The sequence below is a fragment of the Chenopodium quinoa genome, unplaced genomic scaffold, assembly GCF_001683475.1.
Source record: "Chenopodium quinoa cultivar QQ74 unplaced genomic scaffold, ASM168347v1, whole genome shotgun sequence".
Classification (NCBI taxonomy): Eukaryota; Viridiplantae; Streptophyta; class Magnoliopsida; order Caryophyllales; family Amaranthaceae; genus Chenopodium; species Chenopodium quinoa.
In genome coordinates, this window is record NW_018743199.1 from 1,561,007 (window position 1) to 1,582,542 (window position 21,536).

The following is a 21,536-nucleotide window of genomic DNA, read 5'->3' on the forward strand; positions in this document are numbered from 1 at the left end:
TTTGTTCTTCACATTAATTTTTCTGCAAATGAATTGACGCTCATTAGTCTATTTGTTTATCACATTAATTTTTCTGCAAATGAATTGACACCCAGTAATTTAATTTAATTTAATTTAATTCTATGGAAACTACTTGTATATTTTAAAATTGAATGATTCTGATAATTGGGGTGCCCGGGTTATTGAATTGGTTACCATTGTCAATTTCTTTCTAAAATTTAGTCATGAATCACAGAATTCAGGTCTATCTTCTGCTCATATTCTTACAATGCTGGGTTTTACATGTGTCAGCAAAAACAAATTCAAGAGATTGTAAGTAGCTCTTGAATCATCTTGCCTAGTTTTATTTTGTGGCTGCACTCTTTAATGTAGCCCCATTTTGGTCAATGTTGCATTGTTCTTTAGCATTGATGAGGTTGATTCAATTCGAGACGACTTCTTATGTTTTCATTAACTACAATGGATTTGATTTACATCTAGCCATAATTTGAAGGGATCCATCCAGTGTAGAGATTTCATGCTGTGTCATTTCAATGATAATTAGATATCTGGCTCTTAAGACTCTGTGTTAAGAGAGTCCCATCTGCTGACAATCCCAAAGAGGCCTTAGTATTGTGGATCCTTTTACGTGATGATCCTCTATATCGGTTGGACCGTGTGCATGTCTATGCTCAAGATTTTCTGTTTTCTTTCACAAGTAGTAGTTTAAAGTGATGTTTCCATAGCTTTCATGTTTGAAACGTGGCTCTTGTCGAATTCTATTTCTGACTTCATGAAATGTACTGATGCAGTGGCTGTGTTGGAGAATCTCAAGACACAATGGAAAAATATGCCTCCCAACTGGGTCGGGCATGATCCATGTGGTAAAAAATGGGATGGTATTTTTTGCAATGGTTCGCGTGTGATTGCTATGTTAGTCTGCTGAGAAAGTGTTTTTTTACAACTTTCAATCGGTCATTTTTTGTCAATTTCTTGATGAACACTAGCTTTGTCAACTGAGCTATTAAATTTAATATTGCAGCTTATTATCAGGTACAAATCTGACTGGTCCTTTGCCTGAAGAAATTGTTTCATTGTCTGAGCTGCAGAGACTGTAAGTTGTATTTATATAATGTTGATATTGCTATTATTCGGCATGTCTTGATTTTCCAGAAACACATCATATTCTAGTATAACCAATTTATAGAGCACCTAGGCAGATGACTACTTGGCAAATGCAACATTGTTTTTTTAATGAGAAAGGGGAGTTTTTGGCTTTAGATAGTGTAGGTTAGGATAGCAGTGAACAACATTTACCATCTACCACCTACTGTCTAAAACTTCAGTTTACCATCTACTATCTAGCAAACTTTAGTGCTTTTTTTGTTATTTGCTTAATCAAAATGATAGTGTGCTCAACACCCCAAAGACACTTGGTGCTGCAACACACTTACACACAACTTGGATTTCTTCTGTAGTGCTTATAGTTCTGTACCGTGTTAAAGTTTACTCTTTATTTTCTGTATGTAGAGATCTATCTGACAACAGAGGTCTGATTGGCCTACTTCCATCAAATATTGGCAGTCTGAAGAATTTAGAACGGCTGTAAGCAATTTCTTCTATAAACATTGTAAAAACCAGCTTGCTAACATCTGAAGTGATCAACCTTGCTGTGTTTTCTTGATGTAGTGTTCTTTCAGGCTGTAATTTATCTGGCCCAATTCCTGAATCAATTGGATCCCTCCTACATCTCCAGCGTTTGTAAGGCTTTTCTCTGTTGTCTGTATTGTTCCCCTCACCCCTTCCTTCTCCCCCAATTTGGTAAGAAAATTAGCTCACCTCTCCTTTCAAGTTTAATTGAGGATGATGTCTATCATTTCTCTTTAAATTGTTGTTGCCTCAGTGGAATACAGCTTCATGCTCCATATGTTGGCTATTGCCTTTCTTCATTGCTGAATACCAAAATCTATGTGAAGTCCTTGTTGGTCAATTCATTAATATTTCATCTGCTTCTGATTCGAATTTGTTTGATCTTCATTAGGTTTCTCAATTCCAATCACTTCAGTGGACCAATACCACATTCCATCAGTAATCTTGACAAACTTGTTTGGCTTGATCTAACTGGCAACCAGCTGGATGGAAACCTACCAGTTTCCAACAAGACTACGCCTGGCCTGGATAACTTGTTAAAGGCCGAGCACTTGTACAAGTCTTTGATGCAGATTTTCTGATGCTTCTTTTCCTTACTATGTATTGATGGTAAATCTAACAGTATTTTGATCTGAATGCAGTCATCTTGGGGAGAATAAGTTCTCTGGTGAAATTCCTCTTGGATTTTTCCGCTCAGATATGGCTCTTAGGCATCTGTAAGATTTTTCAAGTTGCTGTAGACTGATGAGATACATTCATAAATAGATTGCATCAGTTTGACTGAAAAAGTAGCCCACCTTTTTGTCTTGTGCGGTGGCTTCACTTGTCATTTTTCATTTCTGGCATATATATTGAAAATTGTACTCTGTAGAATAGTTTAAACAAAGTAACTATCTAAAAGCATATCGTACTCTGGCACATGATAAACTCCAAAGTTATGAAAGGCCTCCACTGGCCTTCAGCAAAATCCATAACCAATGACAGTAAACTTTCGTCAAATTTAGTTTACATTACAGCCTCCGTCTTCCCTATTATTTCTATCTCTGTTGCTCTAGGTTTAAGGATTATTACAAGCTATTTCTACTTCTTTTTTTTTTTAATTTTATTTTTAACTAAGGATTAATGATTAGTTGAGTTAAATTAGACAAACTGCACATGTTTGAAATATGATCTACATTAACCTTGCTTTCTGTGCTAAAACTATAAAACTAATTCAGCTAGTTTGTATGAACCTACTTTTGTAATTTTTTTTTTCCTACCATGAATTGATATATGCAAAATTGATGTTCTACTATATTCATTTTTACAGAATTTTGAATGACAACCAGATAGAAGGAACTATCCCAAAAACACTAGGGCTTGTGCTGGCTCTAGAGGTCATGTGAGTATACCTTTGAATTATATTGTGATGAAATGAATTTTAGTTTAACCACTGACCCTCTTACACTGACTGCAGACACTTGGACAGGAACTCCCTTAGTGGCATGGTTCCCCAGAATCTAAATGACCTCATAAACGTGGGTGAGCTGTAAGTAAAACAACCTATAATTCTCTCCCACTTTACAGTAAGCCATAGAGTGGATGTCAATTTTACTCTTGTCTGTCCAAGTCCTACACTGATGGGCTGATGGCTTATGTTTTCAGGTACTTAGCAACAATAACTTGAGTGGTCCATTACCTGAGCTTTCTGGAATGAATCGCCTTACATATGTGTTAGTAGCTTTATCCAATTTGTAATTATCATATATTCATGTTGTCAGATTATTGAATAGTGCACTCAACCATGCATCATAATTGTTTTTTTTATTGCGAGGTATTACAAATCTTCCTAATGAATTCACATTACCAACCTTTGTTTTGCAGAGATCTGAGTAATAACAGTTTTTTTGCTTCAGATGTCCCTCTGTGGTTCAACACTTTGCCACTTTTGACTACATTGTATGTTCCTGTAATCCTGTCCATTTTATGTACTCCATCTAGATACAAATTGTTATTAAAAAAAAGGAAGTAGAATAAGAGATGATCAGCAGAGAGAAGACACTGCCAAAAATATATGTTTGCAATTCATGTTGACCAGTGGCAATGGTGGATATAAGATCCTTGGGACAGACTAGCTTGAGTCTATCCTATCCTTGTTATTAGAGAAATTACCTGTCTCTGGATATGGGCTTTCTTAGGTTACACCTCCGTACTATAATACGAAGTACTGTACTATTTGCATATTAGAAATTCTTTTGGTGGAATGCTTGGCACACACTTCTAACTAGAAGTTTTTATGAAACAGAACATCTTCCTTTTAAAAGCCAAGTAGCATTATAATTATAAACTCTTAATTCAGTTAATTGGGATTTGAAGATCAAACAGACAAGAATCGTTTCATCCAATAAAATATTTGACAAGATGGTATTTATAGGATTTACACACAGGTGGTGTTTTGCAACTTCAGTCTGAAGAAGGTGAAATTATGAGCTTCAGAGAGAAATGATTGATATTCCAAAGGAAAATACTGAATAAGGGCTTGTTCTGATTGACTGAACTGAACTGAACTTATTGAAGCTGAACTGAACTGAACATTTTATGAGAGAAGGAAATTAAGATAAGAACATAACTGAACTTATTAGAGCTGAACTGAACTGAACTGAAAATAAAGTGAAGAGAACAGGCCTTAAGTTCATATGTCATTAGAACTATAAATCGTTTGATATAGGACAAGAAGTGTTCATTGCAAGCTTATGCTGATTCTGAATTGCTTTCTCGCTTTTTTTTTTTTTTTTTTCATTTCACAAAATTCAAGAATATCATGATCAAAGACAGGATATGTAGATTGTATTTTGTATATCGTTTCTGTTTCTTTCTCACCCTTTTGTGTAGATTTAATTTATTGTTTGAGCTTGCACAGAAGGATGGAAAACTCTAGCTTAAGTGGGCAACTACCTGCAGTTTTGTTCAACCAATCCAATTTGCAAACTGTGTATGACTATCCTTCTCATTTTTTTTTTGGGTTTTTCTACATGGTACCCTCTAATTATCGCATTTTCTATGTTGTGCCCTTCTTAATCCAAACTTCTACACGGTGCCCACAAATTTTATGTATTGTTTAATATTTGCCCTTTATAAGCGGTTTTGTTGATGGTAATTAACTAGTAGTTAAGTTAACCACCCACCTTAGTTAATTGCTACTTAATTTAAATGACATAATACAAAATAAAACCTCATTCTGATCAAACCCCTCAAATTCCTTCTCTCGCGCACCCTATTTGATTGAAAACGGCTATATCATTGAATTCCCAATTGTTACAAACCCTAAGATTTTTACTCGGAAATGCGAAGCTAATAAGGATCGATTAATATATACACATATCACTTCATCAAAAATGAGAGGCAAATAATACAAACTTAACTACTATGTTTTTGGATTGCTACTTTCATGTTTTACAAATTTTTTTGGATTACATTTGAGTCGATATGACATGGGAGAATGACGATACGGTGAATATGGGCCTGAATTTTAGGGGTTTACGGGGGAAAATTTTCTGGGTTTTAACGGGGAAGTTTGCGGGTTAGAAATTGGTTGAGGTTGTTTGCTAATTCATTGTTGCAGAATTCAGATATTAATTAGTGATGAGGTGATTGAGAAAGTTCAGAGAAAAAGAGTTCTTTTTATCAATGTTCATTTTGGAGAAGAAGAAGAAAGAAGCTCACAATGATGGAAGATGGTGAGTTTGGGGGAAATATAGCTAAATTATCTTATAATTTTAAAAAAATAAAGTGAAAAAAAATTATATTGCTAACCATAGTTAGTAGTCTATTTAAAAGTGTTTAACATTAACTTAATAAATAGTTAAAAGTAATTAAGTTAATTAAACTTGTGGGCACCGTGTAGAAGTTTGGATTTAGAAGGGCACAACTTAGAAAACGCGATAATTTGAAGGTACCATGTAGAAAAACCCTTTTTTTTTAAAAACCTTTTGCTTCTTTTTTTGACCTTTGGTGAGTTTGTCTCAGAAGCTAAATGTGTTAATCAACAATATGATTGTAATTTTACTGATAAATTAATTTTATGTGTCTGACAACAGGTTACTAAGAAACAACCTACTCAATGGCACTGTCGATATTGGGACCGGCTTCGGTAGTGAGCTTCGCCTTATAGATTTGCGAAATAATTTCATTGAAGAACTTATTTTAGGAGGATACAGTCACAGCATTCTGTAAGTACTACTGTATAGATTGCTTTTGGTCTGTCTTAATCGTGAATTGATTCAGATGTTTGTTGGTATCTATATGATCATTTTATTGCTGGAATAAGTAAGAACCCGTGTAATTTGTGGCAGACTTGATGACAACCCATTCTGCAAAAGTCAAGAAGCAATAGGAATCTGCAAGAATAGCAAACCATTGAATGCTTCAAAGTTTATACCTGAAGTGCATTGTGTTTCTCTGTCTTGCTTTACAGATTTAACAGGATCTGATTGTAGACGTCCCTATCTTGCTCGACTGGTCTTTCTATCTTTTAACTTTTCTAATCTAGAAAATTTGATTTACTACGACTTTTTGGATGGAAATCTGAAGACTGCTATTGGTTCCTTTGTTACAAAAATATGCTTGGTTAGTTCAATGATAGAAACTGATTTTGATTATCTTGTGTTGGAAATAGCATTATTTCCTCCTTATGGCGTTCATTTTGATCGAACAGATGTATCTAGAATTGGGAATGTCCTCAACGACCATCTTTTCCAAACACCATATGGACCTTATCACTTCAAATTTGTTGTGCCTTACGCTATTCCAGGTGATAATAAATCATTGAATAATTATTATTATGTTTTGAACTAGATTTCACCTTCTACTTTAATTGATTTTTTTCCCTCCTAATTCTGCTCATGCCACAGAGAATCCTGCAGAACGAAGCAAAAAAATTACCCTCATTATTGGGCTCTCTATGTCTGGATTTGTGCTTATGCTGCTTACAATTTTTGCTGGAGCTTATGCGTATCGTCAAAGAAAGATTGCTCAAAGAGCCTATAAATTAAATAATCCTTTCTGTAAGATCATATGTTAATGTTGAATTGCTCGTATTCGATACTAAATTAATATGCTTGAAGATTAATGGTTGTTTTTTTTTTGTACAAGTGCAGCATCTTGGAGTGATGGTGACATTCCTCAACTAAAGGGAGTTAGGTGCATCTCATTTGAAGATGTCATGCATTGCACAAATACATTTTCTCACAAAAATGTGATTGGAATAGGTGGCTATGGAAAAGTAAGTTCTTATATTTTCTATGAGCAGATGTCAAAGAACGGATTGTAACTCATCATGAATCAGCTTAGCTTGGTGTGTTTGCCCCTAGATTTCTCTCTCTTTCTTACTTGTTTTATTAGCGCAATAGAATTTTTGAGATCTGCAGCTGAAGCCAACCTCAATATTGTTACCAGAACTTAAAGCATCTAAGATTTTAAACTCGTACTCTATGTTGCCGAGTCTATTCACAACGCTTGTCATAACACTCTATACTTTCATTTAGAATATTATACCACGAATGAATTGAAACGCTTTATCATTGCCTGCTCCTGGTTCTGCTCATAGCTTATGCTTCACAAACTGCATCAGGTTTTTTGTAGTAGGAAATTTATGTTGCTTGCCTTAGTCAGCAAGCTTTGCTCATAGTTCTAATAACTATAGGTTCTATTTTATTTAACAATTTACACATTGAAAATTTTCTTTTCAGATGATTTAATCACATCTTATGAATTTCTGTATAAAAAGAAACTTGTATTTTGTCTATAAAAGGACTCATTTAGCATTTTACCATCCGATCTTGTATTTCTTATATAAAGGTGTTTTGTTGAACATCTGGATCAGGTTTATAAGGGAAATCTTCACAATGGACAACTAGTTGCAATCAAAAGAGCTCAGGTTGGGTCATTGCAGGGTGCTCTAGAGTTCAAAACTGAGATTGAGCTTTTATCAAGGGTTCACCACAAAAATGTTGTGAGTTTAGTAGGCTTCTGTTATGATAGAGGTGAACAGATGCTGATTTATGAGTATGTTCCAAATGGAAGCTTAAGGGGAAGTCTTTCAGGTACTTCTTTGCTTATATTTAAACACTAATATTAGGCTTTGATGCTAGAATAAAAGAGTAAAAGACTGTTAATGCAAATTCATGTTCATAATCTGTGGCGTTAATTTAACAATGATTCCAATAATGCAATTTAACAATGATTCCAATAATGCAAAGTAGTCACGCAAGCCTCTCAATGCTTCTAGCTGTATAAACTGAGTAAACCATCTGTTCTTCACTAGCCAGCACAATTCTTTGTTAGCTGCACCAACCATGCTGTCAGATATTTCTTTTTTGAGATATGTCAGGATTGGTGTGTTTGGGGCCTTAAATACCCACCAGTCGGTCACATAAACAGTTGTGGTGGCCTTGAATTTATTGAAAAGAGCTTTTTATGTAACCGGCCATATTGAAAATCTCAAGGCAAAGTGCGTGGTTCCAACCACCCAAATAGCTACCTGGGGTCCTGTGGAGTCATTATTCCCCTCAACCTCTTTTCTATTCGGGCATAGAAAATATCGTAAATTATCTAAAACTGAAGGCTATAATCCACGCTTTGGGACTCTTTTCGGGAAATTTTTCAAAATTGAAGTGGATGTGGGGCGTGTCTCCCGGTGTCATCAGCTCATCAAAGATAGTTTCAAATTATAAAAGGCCTTAAAGTCCCAAAAATGATTTTGTTTCTATATTAAGACTATTTCGGAATTATATTGTACTGGTAGTCAAGAGCTTAGTGCGTTGCTCATCACTTATGCAATCCTCATGTCTATTTGGGAGGGAATGGATAGAGCCATAGATATTAGGGTAAAGCCAAGGCCCAGGGAATAAGCCAAGGATAGGCACGAATCTTGAGCCAAGGATAGGCACAAGGCATGAGTGCAACGGATAAAAACACCTAACTCTTAAAATGCTCCTTATATTTGCAATAGGGTTATTAGGGTAGCGTCTTGACCTTGCTTTAGGGCCAAGGAAAGGCAAGGTCAAGGATAAGTTAAGCCCAAGCCAATGCAAGACATCTTAATACATGATAATGAGGTGGGGCTGGTGGGCCAAGGCATTAATAAGATGGTTTTGGGAACCAAGTAGATCTTCTTAGGCCCTATGGGAACCCTAGCAAACTTCTCAATGCCTAACCTTTCCTGATATAAAAATGCTTTCCGTAGGCTAAATCTAACAGATACAATACAAAAAATCATACCATTTTTTGGAGAGTTTTTAACCCGATGTCAAAAATTCAAGTGATGGTAGAGGATGCATCCCATAACTATATAATGTAGTTTGGAGCCTTAAATATCCTTTAGTCATTCACAATTTCACATAAATGCTTGTAGAGACCTTCGAATTCAATACAGGGAGTCGTGTACGTAACCTCTTAACTTGAAAATTTAAATGCAAAGTGGATGGTTTAAAGTTTAAACCACCCAAATAGCTTCTTAGGGTTTCATGGGGTCCATAAAAACACCTTGACCTCTTTTTTTCGGGCTTGAAAAATTGTGTCCATAACTGAAGCCCATAACCCACGTTTTTGGACCAATTTTATGAATTTTTTTTAAAAAAGTGAAGTGGATGTGGTAGGTAATCCAAGGTCTAATTAAAGATGGCTTGGAGCCATAAAAGGCCGTCGATAAAGTCTTAAAATGAGTTTAGTGCAATAAGATGACAATTTTGGAATTATGTTGTAATGGTAGTCAGGATCTACAAGAGATGGTTCCAATCACCAACTTGCACTCCTCGGGTTCAGATTTCTGCTCCTACAGAGGGAGTTGATTTGTGAAGGAATACATAGATCTATGTTAGGATAAAGCTATGCCAAGGGCATATGCGTTTCTGCCTAAGCCAAGGCTCGGGATATGAGGCATGAGCACTGGTTAATTTTTCCCCATTTCCTCATACTTCCCTAAGGGGCTCATCTGTAGAGCTGTCAGAAGTTGACCCTACCCGAAATACCGACTCAAACCCGATTATTAATCGACCCATCTGAACCCGAAAAAATGATGACCCAAACCCGACCTGCCCCGTCCTGAAACCAACCCTAGACCAGAGTTGACCCAAGTATGTGAGACCCGAATTCGAACATGAACTGACCTGGACATGACCCGACCCGAATATAACCCGTAAATTATTAACCTGAACCGAACCTGACTTGAACTGAAATTGACCCAAACCCGTTTTAACCCGTCAAAACCCGAATTTAACCCGACTTGTTACAAATCTGACCTGATTTCAACCCGACCCGAATTTAACTCAACCTGTTACAAACCCGACCCGAAATCAACCCGACTTGTCATTGACCTGACCCAAATTCAACCCGACTTGTTATTGACCCGACCTGAATTTTACCAGACCTATTACTAACCCGACTTAAAAATTCAACCCTATCTGTTACTAACCCGACACGAAATCAACACAACTTGTTATTAACTCGACCTAAATTCAACACAAAATTTTTCCTAACGCGATTTCAAATCACCTTAAATGCAATTTAGACCACCTTATTATTGTTGATCAGAGCATTTTGTCTATGAAGGCTAAGTTGGTCCACGCCAGCAAAAGAAATGAGCATCATCCTCAAATTAAAGAGTTAAATATAATATATATTTGTGGTATGGTCAAAGGAGATAATTATCTTCCTAAATTATATACTATAGTTCCTTAGTATATTGCCATATATATTATAGTCAAAGGAAATAATTAGCTTGATAAAAATGATAATTATCTATTTATAGTTGGTTGAATCCGAATATGACCTGACTTGGAAATGACCCGACCTGATTGTAACCTGCAAATTATTGACTTGAACATAACCCGACTTGAATACGAGAATGACCCAACTTGGAAATGACCCAACTTGATTATAACCCGCAAATTATTGAATTGAACCGAACCGAACCCAACTTGAACCCGAGAATGACCCGACTTGAAAATGACTCTACCTGATTATAACCCGTAAATTATTGACTTGAACCGAACCTAACTCAAACCTGAGATAACATGAACTGATTCTAACCTGTAAATTATTGACTTGAACCGAACCTGACTCGAACCCGAGAATTACCCTATCCTGTTTCAACCCGTCAAAACCCGAATTAAACCCGACTTATTGTTCACTCGACCCGAATGTAACCCGACCTGTTATTAACCCGTCCTAAACCAAACCCGATAAGAAGTATGACCCGACGTGACCCGACCCGACCAAACTCAAACCCAACCCGCATTAGTTATGGAATTAATCCAAATTGACCCGACCCGAGTTGACCTGACCCACTCTTCCCGACCCAAACCTGACCCGTTTACCCGAATTGACAGCTCTACCCGAAACCTCCAAAATTTCTAAAAAACATGGATATTAGCCTTCAATAAAAAATTATCAAAATGTTTACCATGGTCCCTAATACCCTCCGGGAGTCCAATTGGCTGGGTAGAACCTTCAAATTTGTCTGTAAACGACCAATTTACCGGTTTACAACTTGCACGGACTTCATTAACTCAAGCTTACCACGAACATTTATGACAATATATAATGATCATATATGGTTCCAAACGGCATTATATGACTCCGAGATGTATCCCCTAAAATCTCAATGCTTTTCGACACAGGACCCTGAAACATTCGAAATTTCTCAAAAAGCGTGGATATAAGCCTTCAATTTTGGAATTTTTTGAATTTTTTTCGCCCGGATATAAAATTTGCCGAAATGTTTACCATGGTCCCTAATACCCTCCGAGAGTCTAATTCGGTGGGTGGAACCATCCAATTTGCCTTTAAACGACCAATTTACTGGTTTACAACTTGCACCGATTTCATTAATTCAAGCCTACCACGAACATTTGTGACAACAAATATTGATCATATATGGTTCCAAACGACATTATATGACCCCGAGACGTATTCCCTAGAATTTCAAGACATTTGAACACCGGACCCCGAAACCTTTAAAATTTTTAAAAAAGTGTGAATATTAGCCTTCAATTTTGGAATTTTTTTGACTTTTTCGCCCAGAAATAAAAATTGTCGAATTGTTTACCACGATCCCTAATATCCTCCGGGAGTCTAATTGGCTAGTTAAAACCTTCCAATTTGTCTTTAAACGACCAATTTACCGGTTTACAACTTGCACCAATTCCATTAACTCAAGCCTACCATGAACATTTATGACAAAACAAATAATGATCATATATGGTTCCAAACGACATTATATGACCTCGAGACGTATTTCCTAGAATTTCAAGACTTTTCAACACCGTACCTCGAAAACTTTAAAGTTTCTCCAAAAGTGTGGATATTAGCCTTCAATTTTGGAATTTTTTGACTTTTTTTCGCCCAGAAATAAAAATTGCCGAGTTGTTTACCACGGTCCCTAATACTCTCCGGGAGTCTAATTGGCTGGGTAGAACCTTTCAATTTGTCTTTAAACGACCAATTTACCGGTTTACAACTTGCATCAATTTCATTAACTCAAGCCTACCACGAACATTTATGACAGCATATAATGATCATGTATGGTTCCAAACGGCATTAAATGACCCTGAGATGTATCCCCTAAAATCTAAATGCTTTTCGACACCAAGCCCTAAAACATTCGAAATTCCTCAAAAGCGTGGATATTAGCCTTCAATTTTAGAATTTTTTGACTTTTTTTCGCCAAGATATAAAAATTGTTGAAATATTTACCATGGTCCCTAATACCCTCCGAGAGTCTAATTAGGTGGGTGGAACCTAACCATCCAATTTGCCTTTAAACGACCGGTTTACCGGTTTACAACTTGCACCGATTTCATTAATTTCAGCCTACCACGAACATTTGGTACAACAAATAATGATCATATATGGTTCCAAACGACATTATATGACCCCGTGACGTATTCCTTTAAATTTCAAGAATTTTCGACACCGGACCCCGAAACCCTCAAAATTTATCAAAAAGTGAGGATATAATAGCCTTCAATTTTGGAATTTTTTGACTTTTTTTTCGCCCAGAAATAAAAATTGCCGAATTGTTCACCATGGTCCTTAATACCCTTTAGGAGTCCAATTTGCTGGTTAAAACCTTCAATTTGTCTTTAAACGACTAATTGTCCGGTTTACAATTTGTACCAATTTCATTAACTCAAGCCCACCACTAACATTTATGACAACATATAATGATCATATATGGTTCCAAACGGCATTATATGACCCCTAGCTGTATCCCCTAAAATCTCAATGATTTTCGACGCCGGGCCCTGAAACATTCGAAATTCCTCAAAAGCGTGGATATTAGCCTTCAATTTTGGAATTTTTTTACTTTTTTCGCCCGGAAATAAAAATTGTTGAAATGTTTACCATGGTCCCTAATACCCTCTGAGAGTCTAATTGGGTGAGTGGAACCATCCAATTTGCCTTTAAACGACCAATTTACCGGTTTACAACTTGCACCGATTTCATTAATTCAAGCCTACCACGAACATTTATGACAACAAATAATGATCATATATGGTTCCAAACGACATTATATGACCCCGAGACGTCGTAGAATTTAAAGACTTTTCGACACACCGAACCCTGAAACCTTTAAAATTTCTCAAAAAGTGGATATTAGCCTTCAATTTTGTAATTTTTTAACTTTTTTTCGCCCATAAATAAAAAATGCCGAATTGTTTAACACTGTCCCTAATACCCTCCGGGAATCCAATTGGCTAGTTAAAACCTTCCTATTTGTCTTTCAACGACCAATTTACTGGTTTACAACTTGCACCAATTTCATTAACTCAAACCTACCACGAACATTTATGACAACAAATAATGATCATATATGGTTCCAAACGACATTATATGACCCCGAGACGTATTCCCTAGAATTTCAAGACTTTTCAACACCGAACCCCGAAAACTTTAAACTTTCTCCAAAAGTGTGGATATTAGCCTTCAATTTTGGAATTTTTTAACTTTTTTTCGCCCCAAATTGCCGAGTTGTTTACCACGATCCCTAATATCCTCCGGGAGTCCAATTGGCTGGGTAGAACCTTCCAATTTGTCTTTAAATGACCAATTTACCAGTTTACATTTTGCACCAATTTCATTAATCAAGCCTTCCACGAACATTTATGACAGCATATAATGATCATATATTGTTCCAAACGGCATTATATGACCCCGAGATGTATCCCCTAAAATCTAAATTCTTTTCGACACCCTGAAGCATTTGAAATTCCTCAAAAGCGTGGATATTAGCCTTCAATTTTGGAATTTTTTGACTTTATCTACCCCAGATAAAAAAATTATCGAAATGTTTACCATGGTCCCTAATACCCTCCGAGAGTCTAATTGGGTGGGTGGAACCATCCGATTTGCCTTTAAACAACCAATTTACCGGTTTACAACTTGCACCAATTTCATTGATTCAAGCCTACCACGAACATTTATGACAACAAATAATGATCATATATGGTTCCAAACGACATTATATGACCCCGAGACGTATTCCCTAGAATTTCAAGAATTTTCGACACAGGACCCCGAAACCTTTAAAATTTCTCAAAAAGTGTGAATATTAGCCTTCAATTTTGGAATTTTTTTGACTTTTTTCGCCCACAAATGAAAATTGGCGAGTTGTTTATCACGGTCCCTAATACCCTCCGGGAGTCTAATTGGTTGGTTAAAACCTTCCAATTTGTCTTTAAACGACCAATTGACCGCTCTACAACTTGCACCAATTTGATTAACTTAAGCCTACCATGAACATTTATGACAACATATAATATTCATATATGGTTCAAACGGCATTATATGACCCCGAGATGTATCCCCTAAAATCTCAATGCTTTTTGACTCCAAGTCCTGAAACATTCGAAATTCCTCAAAAACGTGGATATTAGCCTTCAATTTTGGAATTTTTTGACTTTTTTTCGCCCGGATATAAAAATTGTCGAAATGTTTACCATGAACCCTAATACCCTCCGAGAGTTTAATTGGGTGGGTGAACCATCCAATTTGCCTTTAAACGACCAATTTACCGGTTTACAACTTGCACCGATTTCATTAAGTCAAGCCTACCACGAATATTTATGACAACAAAAAATGATCATATATTGTTCCAAACGTCATTATATGACCCCGATACGTATTCCCTAGAATTTCAAGACTTTTCGACACCGGATCCCGAAGACTCCAAAAATTCTCAAAAAGCGTGGATATAGCCTTCAATTTATGAATTTTTTTGACGTCTGGAAATAAAAATTGCTGAAATGTTTACCATGGTCTCTAATACCCTCTGAGAGTCCAATTGGGTGGGTGGAACCATCCAATTTTCCTTTAAACGGCCAATTTACCGGTTTACAACTTGCGCCGATTTGTTTAACCAAAATCTACCCCAAACATTTATGACAACATATAATGATCATATATGGTTCCAAACTATATTATATGACCACGAGATGTATCCCCAATAATTTAAAGGCTTTTCAACACAGGGCCCCGAAATGCTTACCATGATCCCTAATACCCTCCGGAAGTCCAATTGGGTGGGTCGAACCATTCAATTTGCCTTTAAACGACCAATTTACATGTTTACAACTTGTACCGATTTCATTTATTCAAGCCTATCGCAAACATTTATTACAACAAATAATGATCATATATGGTTCCAAACGACATTATATGACTCCGAGATGTATCCCATAGAATTTCAAGACTTTTCGACACCGGTCCCTAAACCTTCAAAATTTCTCAAAAAGCGTGGATATTAGTCTTCAATTTTGGAATTTTTTGACTTTTTTTCGCCCGAAAATAAAAATTGTCGAAAAGTTTACCATGGTTTCTATTATCCTCCGGGAGTCCAATTGGGTGTGTGGAACCATCCAACAGCACCCACGAGAATTACCCTAACCCGTTTTAACCTGTGAAAACTCGAATAGAACCCGACTTATTGTTCACCCGACCCGAATGTAACCCGACCTGTTATTAACTCGACCTAAACCCGACCCAAACCAGATAAGAAGTATGACCCGACATGACCCGACTCAAACATGACCCGACGTGACTCGACTCAAGCATGACCAAACCCGACCCGCATATGTTATGTAATTAATTCGAATTGACCCGACCCACTCTTATCCGACCCAAACCCGAAATTGACAGCTCTACTCATGTATGCTGTTGTCAATTAAGGAGTGCTACTTGGTTGATCTTGTTAGTTATTGATTGTATATTTGTATTTGACATCTTGTGAATGCTGTCACTTGAAATTTGCATTTACACTATACTAGATGAATTGGTATTAATTATTCTGATGTGTCATTGCAGGGAGATCAGGAGTTACATTAAAGTGGACAAAAAGATTAAAGGTGGCTCTTGGGGCAGCAAGAGGTCTGGCATATTTGCATGAGCTTGCTGAGCCCCCCATCATACACAGAGACATTAAGTCGGAAAATATACTTCTTGACGATCATTTAAATGCAAAAGTGGCAGATTTTGGTTTTTCCAAGCTGTTAGGTAATGATGGAGATCATGTTAGTTCCCAGGTTAAGGGAACAATGGTTAGTCTTCTATGCCTTAACTTATATGGTATGTTAATTATGATTTCTGGGGAAAGGGGGTGGGCATGTGGATGGTTCAAGTAGAATTTTCGTTCCATCAAAATTTGGGGTAGAAGTAGAATTAATTATATTTTGCATCAATTGCCAAAGGATCCAATTTAATTCCTATTTGAAGCTGTTTGTGCATATAACAATTTGTTTATTTATTTCTCTATCACCTCAAATGTTTATTTCTTCCTTTGCATTCAAATATGTCCTCCTTTTCCAGGGGTACTTAGATCCTGAATACTTGACCACCCAACAGTTGACTGAGAAGAGTGATATCTATAGCTTTGGTGTGGTGATGCTGGAGCTGGTAAGTGGTAGGTTGCCGATAGAGAACAACAAGGAGTACATTGTAAAAGAGGTTAAGGTCACAATGAATGAGACAGGGTACATATACAACCTTGTGGACCCTGTCATTCGTTCTGGCAATCTGATTGGTATGGAAGAATTCGTGGAATTGGCTTTGAAGTGCGTCGAGTACTCAGGAGACAAGCGGCCTTCAATGGGTAAAGTGGTGAAAGAAATAGAGAGTATCATTCAGGTGAGTGAAAAGAACCTGAAAGCTGTTTTAAGTTCCTATGCAGGAACAAGTGATGGCTCTGATTCCAGAATAAGCAATCCTTTTCCAAGATGATATAGCATGATTTGATGTAATGTTTGTGGACTTCTCAGTTCTACTCTGGCTTATCCTTTTGTTTGGGCATGTCTTGTTCTCTGGTGACCAGAACAATCTTCTTAGCTGTGTACAAAATAATTGAATTTAATCGTTAGGGGTGGACAGAGTGCATTTCTTTCACATGTATGAAGATGAACTGGTGGTAATTTAGGGGGTGATATTAAGCATTGGTAACAGAACAAGATTAATCTAATCTCACAGTAATATAATATTTTCATGTACAGGGAAATATTGTCAGCGTGAAGATTCTACTTTAGAGTTATTGTATTGCTGCTTGTATATACATGTTGCTAGTTACACTGTTGGTAAGAAATAACATGCAAGATTCACTTGTCATCTTAATTTGGTACATACAGAGTATTTGTTGTGTCGCTGATTCGGATTATTCGGATAAATGAATCCTTGAAGTATAGAATAGTGCTAGTTTTTGTTGTTGAAGATCATTAGATCCTATTGTTATACAGATTCTACTTCGGAACGGGAACTTAACAACCATGGTTCATGGTTATGTAGACAATATGAGTCTGCACCGAAGAACACTCGTTATTAATCTGCTTCTTGATGGCTATTTCTTTCTCAAATTACTCCCGAAAGTGACATGATTTGATTTAAGGTGGTCCACTACTCATTAGTCCTTGTGACCTTATCCATCCTATTGACTGTTTTCCTTGAGTTAGGAATTTAGGATGTTAGTGTCGTGTAGTTACTGCTCCATTCCTAATGGTGCATGCTTTTGGAATGGTTCAAAAATTTTCTCGTTGCCTAAAAATAACATAAAAAGGACACCTCCAGCTTCATCTTTGCTACTTCTATGGATTTCTTGTCTATGAAGCCTTTAAATTTTCACTTGATAATTCGTTATTTGCACTTTTTCCCTTGAGTACACTAAGTTTCACTTGGAAAAAAAATTTGTTATTTGAACTTATTCCTTCTCATAACTTGTTTCGTTGTGATTTGAACATGAGTAACCGCAAGCAAGCTGAACTTTAATTGTCCTTATCTCAACCAATTTGAGCTTAAAGCACAAATTGAACATGAGCAACCGTGACCAAGCTGAACTTAAACTGTCCTTATCTCAACCAATTTGAGTTTAAAAGCACAAAGCTCTTTAAACCAGAGGCCTTTCTTGACGTTAAGTTTTAGGAGGACACTAGGCAGTATAATTTTAAGAATAATATTATCAGCTAAGGCCGAACATCATGGGAAATATAGAGATTCGTCACTAGGTTTTAGTTTCTCTTCTTGATGCAATGGTTAACAGAGAACTATATGAGAAAATTCATCCTCCAAGCGTTACAAAGAGCACGAAGCTCACTTTAAGCATACACCAGAGTCAATATGAACGATAAATACACAACAAAACAGAGAGGCAAAAGTCTTTTGTTAACTTCTTATCACGGTAGTCACACAGGAAGAAGGCAACACTATCCAAATAATTCATTTTTTTAAAAAAAAAATCAGGCACTCAAGATTCAGGAGCTGGAACAGCAGCTGCAACGCCTTCAGGAACCAGAGCTGCTGCTCGCTTGATTGAAGCAGACTTCATAATATGAGCATAGCTTCCTTTCTCTCTGAAAAGCTGTGAGAAATGATGTTTGCAGTAGAGAATTCCATCAAGGGCAGCATAGTTTGAAGGGGTAATTGAGCAGCCACCATGGGAACACTTAAAACAAGACTTGTGATAGAATTGGTTTTCCACTGTCACCTGATGGGTATTTGCATATAAAATCAATGACCAAGGAAAAGTTAACCAAGATATCCGTAAAAACGCATGCACGAAAGAAACAAGACTCGACTTTAAAAAGGATGAGCAAAAGGTGACAACTAACAAGCATATCTTTAGCTACCCTTGGATAGCCAAGGACTAGGTACTCAAATCACACTACCATGACAGACCATAAAACCCAATGAAGGCTTATGAAGCAGTAAACATAGATGTTACTCAGACGTTAATTCTAGTGTCCGACACAGGTATGCATTCCAAGCAATGACTAAGCCACATGGAAAGAGTCCAAGTCAAGTCAGTTTTAAAAATCAAACATGTTCTTAAGGTAGGTTCCATGAAGAGTCTAAATAAAATAGAAATGGCCTCAACTACGCGCAGCTTATATATTGGCTGACATTTTTCACCTGTATGTTTGTTCATCTTGACTACAAAACTTCAAAAAAAAGTACAACAATGGCAATCCAGTGAAATGAGATTGATGACTTCCTCTTTTATTTTTTCTTCCCAGTCTCTTCAGTTGTTGTGTAAAGGGAGGAGGGGGTGTTACACAATCAAACTCTGAGATGAATAAACAATTGCTAAACCAGACCAATTGAAGTGCAAATTTAATAACAAAGACAATACCTTTTCAATGGGATAAACAGTTTTGGAACAAGTTGTACATTTTTCTTGAGTCCCTGAAAACATGCTCGCGGCTTTGCTTGGCGACCTTGTCTGAGACCAAATTGCATTATTGGATATCAGAGAAGAAACAACTAGGTCGCCCATTTTTATCAATGAAGCATGATAATGGAGGAGAATTTTACCAGCTCAGGCTTCATATCAGGTGACTTTTCAGCTAGTAGTCTTGTAGGCGCTGTTGAAATAACATATACAGATCAGTTAAATAGCACAAGAAAATACTCCATTATTCAGTTAAATGGTCAAAAACTATAAAGATCTTGATCTTAATATCAGGTTTAAGGAATTGAAAGAAATCATACGAGACTGAAAGTTCTTGTTGAAGTTCCCTGACTCTTTGAACAATTGCTCAAAGTGAGGCTTACAGTATAAAACACCCTCCATTGAAGAAAAACTGTGCAGCTGCAAGCAAGATGGAAGATACATTAGCCATTATTACTGACCACCTCAACCATATACTGCTGTACAAACCCAAATAACAAGAAGACTACTTACACGATACACGAATAGCAACGCTAAAATCTTCACTTACCATTTGTTAATACAGTATACGACACTTTCATCTATAGTTCTATACCAAGACATTAACAGTATACATAAACATACACATATAAAGAATTGTCGAAGAACAAGCTTACCAGCCAGACAAAAATGGCTAAGATTCACATCAATGAAATTCGTTAATGTTAAAAGTCTAAATACAACAACATTTATTCTTCTTCTAAGGTCTAAAAGAATATCCTGATCCTTGACTCCTCCATCTACTTTCTCCTATATAATTCGTACAAAAGTATGTGTGTCGGATCGTTCTGTTCTAAAAACACATTTGAGTCACTAAATTGACTATGAGCTACATTACAGACTACATTCAAATAGCTCAATAACAAATCACCAAACCAATCTACACAGAAGCAAATTATCCTTCTCTTTTGGTCCAAAGAAGGCACAATTACACAAATAGACCAATTGAACATCCTAGCTAGCTGACATCCATATGACAAAAATACCCTCATAAAATGACATAAATAAATCAGATAAAAATAATTGATTAACAAAATCAAATTATTCACATGCACAACAAAACTAACAGCTTTAAATTTTTTAACCCAGAAAAGCTTTGATTGTCATAGGCAAAAACTTCCAACTCCCCACATTCTCAATTACAATACAATATTGGAAAATTGCAACAAAAATTAAGTCTTACTGCCATTAAAAAAATTAAAAAAAAAAAAACATCTAATCAAAATTAAGTAATTAAGATAGCAATAAAATAAAAAGGGATTACCTGAAGCCTGCTTTTGCAATGGTTGCATTTGAAGCAAGACTTATGATAAGCAATACCATCAGCAGAAAGCTGATCCATCACATAAACAGTCTTGTCACAAACCTTGCATTTCTGCTGAGTTCCTGTAAACGACATCGTTTTCTTTCCTCCTCCCTCTTGTTAACAGATCTAACAAACTCCTTCCTCCTACCAATCACCAAAACCCAAAACCTCTCCCTGATTTTCTCTCTCCTCCAGCAACAATCAAGCTGATCTGAACACCAAAATCAAAAGTGGGTCAACTCATAAATCAAAAAAACAATCAAAAAACAAACAATTAAAGGAAAATAAAGGGTAAAAGTATGCAATTTTTAATGGGGTTTAAAATTAGGGAAGAAATAGAAACCTTAGAAAAAAGGGATCTGGAAAGAAGAAATGGTGAAGAGGAGAGAGAAAGGGAAGAGCAGAAGCAGGTGGGTGTAGAGAAGGAGGATGATAATGATGGACGGAGGAAGAAGAGAGAGAAAGTTAGAGAAGGAAGGAAGGAGAGAGAAAGAGTCGAAAAAGATGGGATAAATAAAAAAAATCTGGCAAAGTTAACACCAAACCTTGCCTGGCTCCACTACTACTTGAATATCAATAATCAAATGTTTATGCGCGGCTTTTTATTTTATTTTTTTATTTTTTTTGGGGGGGGGGGTGTTTTAAGAAAATTATGGTTTTCATGAAAGTTCAATTATTCATGGAGTTCTGTGATCCTGTCTATGTATCATGGTATAAGACATTTACAATTTTACAAAGAGATGGAAACATCTTTGATGTTTTAGGGTGACTATGGATATGGACATTATGCCATTATGTGTTTCCTTATAGATGTAATTTAGCGATTTGTATCTATTCAAATAATTAGTTTTATCAATATTGTCTTCATAGAGGTAATCT

General features: G+C 36.4%; 1 protein-coding gene and 1 pseudogene across 1 annotated transcript; one reads left to right on the forward strand and one right to left on the reverse strand.

The window, feature by feature from the left end:
* The first annotated feature begins 224 nt into the window (after positions 1-224).
* On the forward strand, positions 225-17,279 carry LOC110733688 (annotated as a pseudogene).
* Positions 17,280-18,130: 851 nt separating this feature from the next.
* Positions 18,131-21,200, reverse strand: LOC110733393 (LIM domain-containing protein WLIM2b-like). Its single transcript, XM_021913433.1, has 6 exons — positions 21,001-21,200; positions 20,616-20,868; positions 19,633-19,732; positions 19,456-19,505; positions 19,274-19,363; positions 18,131-18,628 (listed from the first exon to the last, which is right to left on the reverse strand). Exons 2-6 carry the CDS (start codon positions 20,748-20,750, stop codon positions 18,389-18,391), a joined length of 615 nt encoding a protein of 204 aa, XP_021769125.1. The 5' UTR covers positions 20,751-20,868; positions 21,001-21,200; the 3' UTR covers positions 18,131-18,388.
* Between the last annotated feature and the right edge of the window lie 336 nt (positions 21,201-21,536).

What these genes read in the sequence shown, in the direction of transcription:
- LOC110733393 (XM_021913433.1), bottom strand. Translation starts at nt 20,750, where the DNA reads ATGTCGTTTACAGGAACTCAGCAGAAATGCAAGGTTTGTGACAAGACT. An exon ending in ATTGCAAAAGCAGGCTTCAG is followed by an intron (nt 19,733 to 20,615) that starts GTAATCCCTTTT and finishes TCTTGCTTGCAG; the next exon opens with CTGCACAGTTTTTCTTCAAT. An exon ending in CTGATATGAAGCCTGAGCTG is followed by an intron (nt 19,364 to 19,455) that starts GTAAAATTCTCC and finishes ATTTGGTCTCAG; the next exon opens with ACAAGGTCGCCAAGCAAAGC.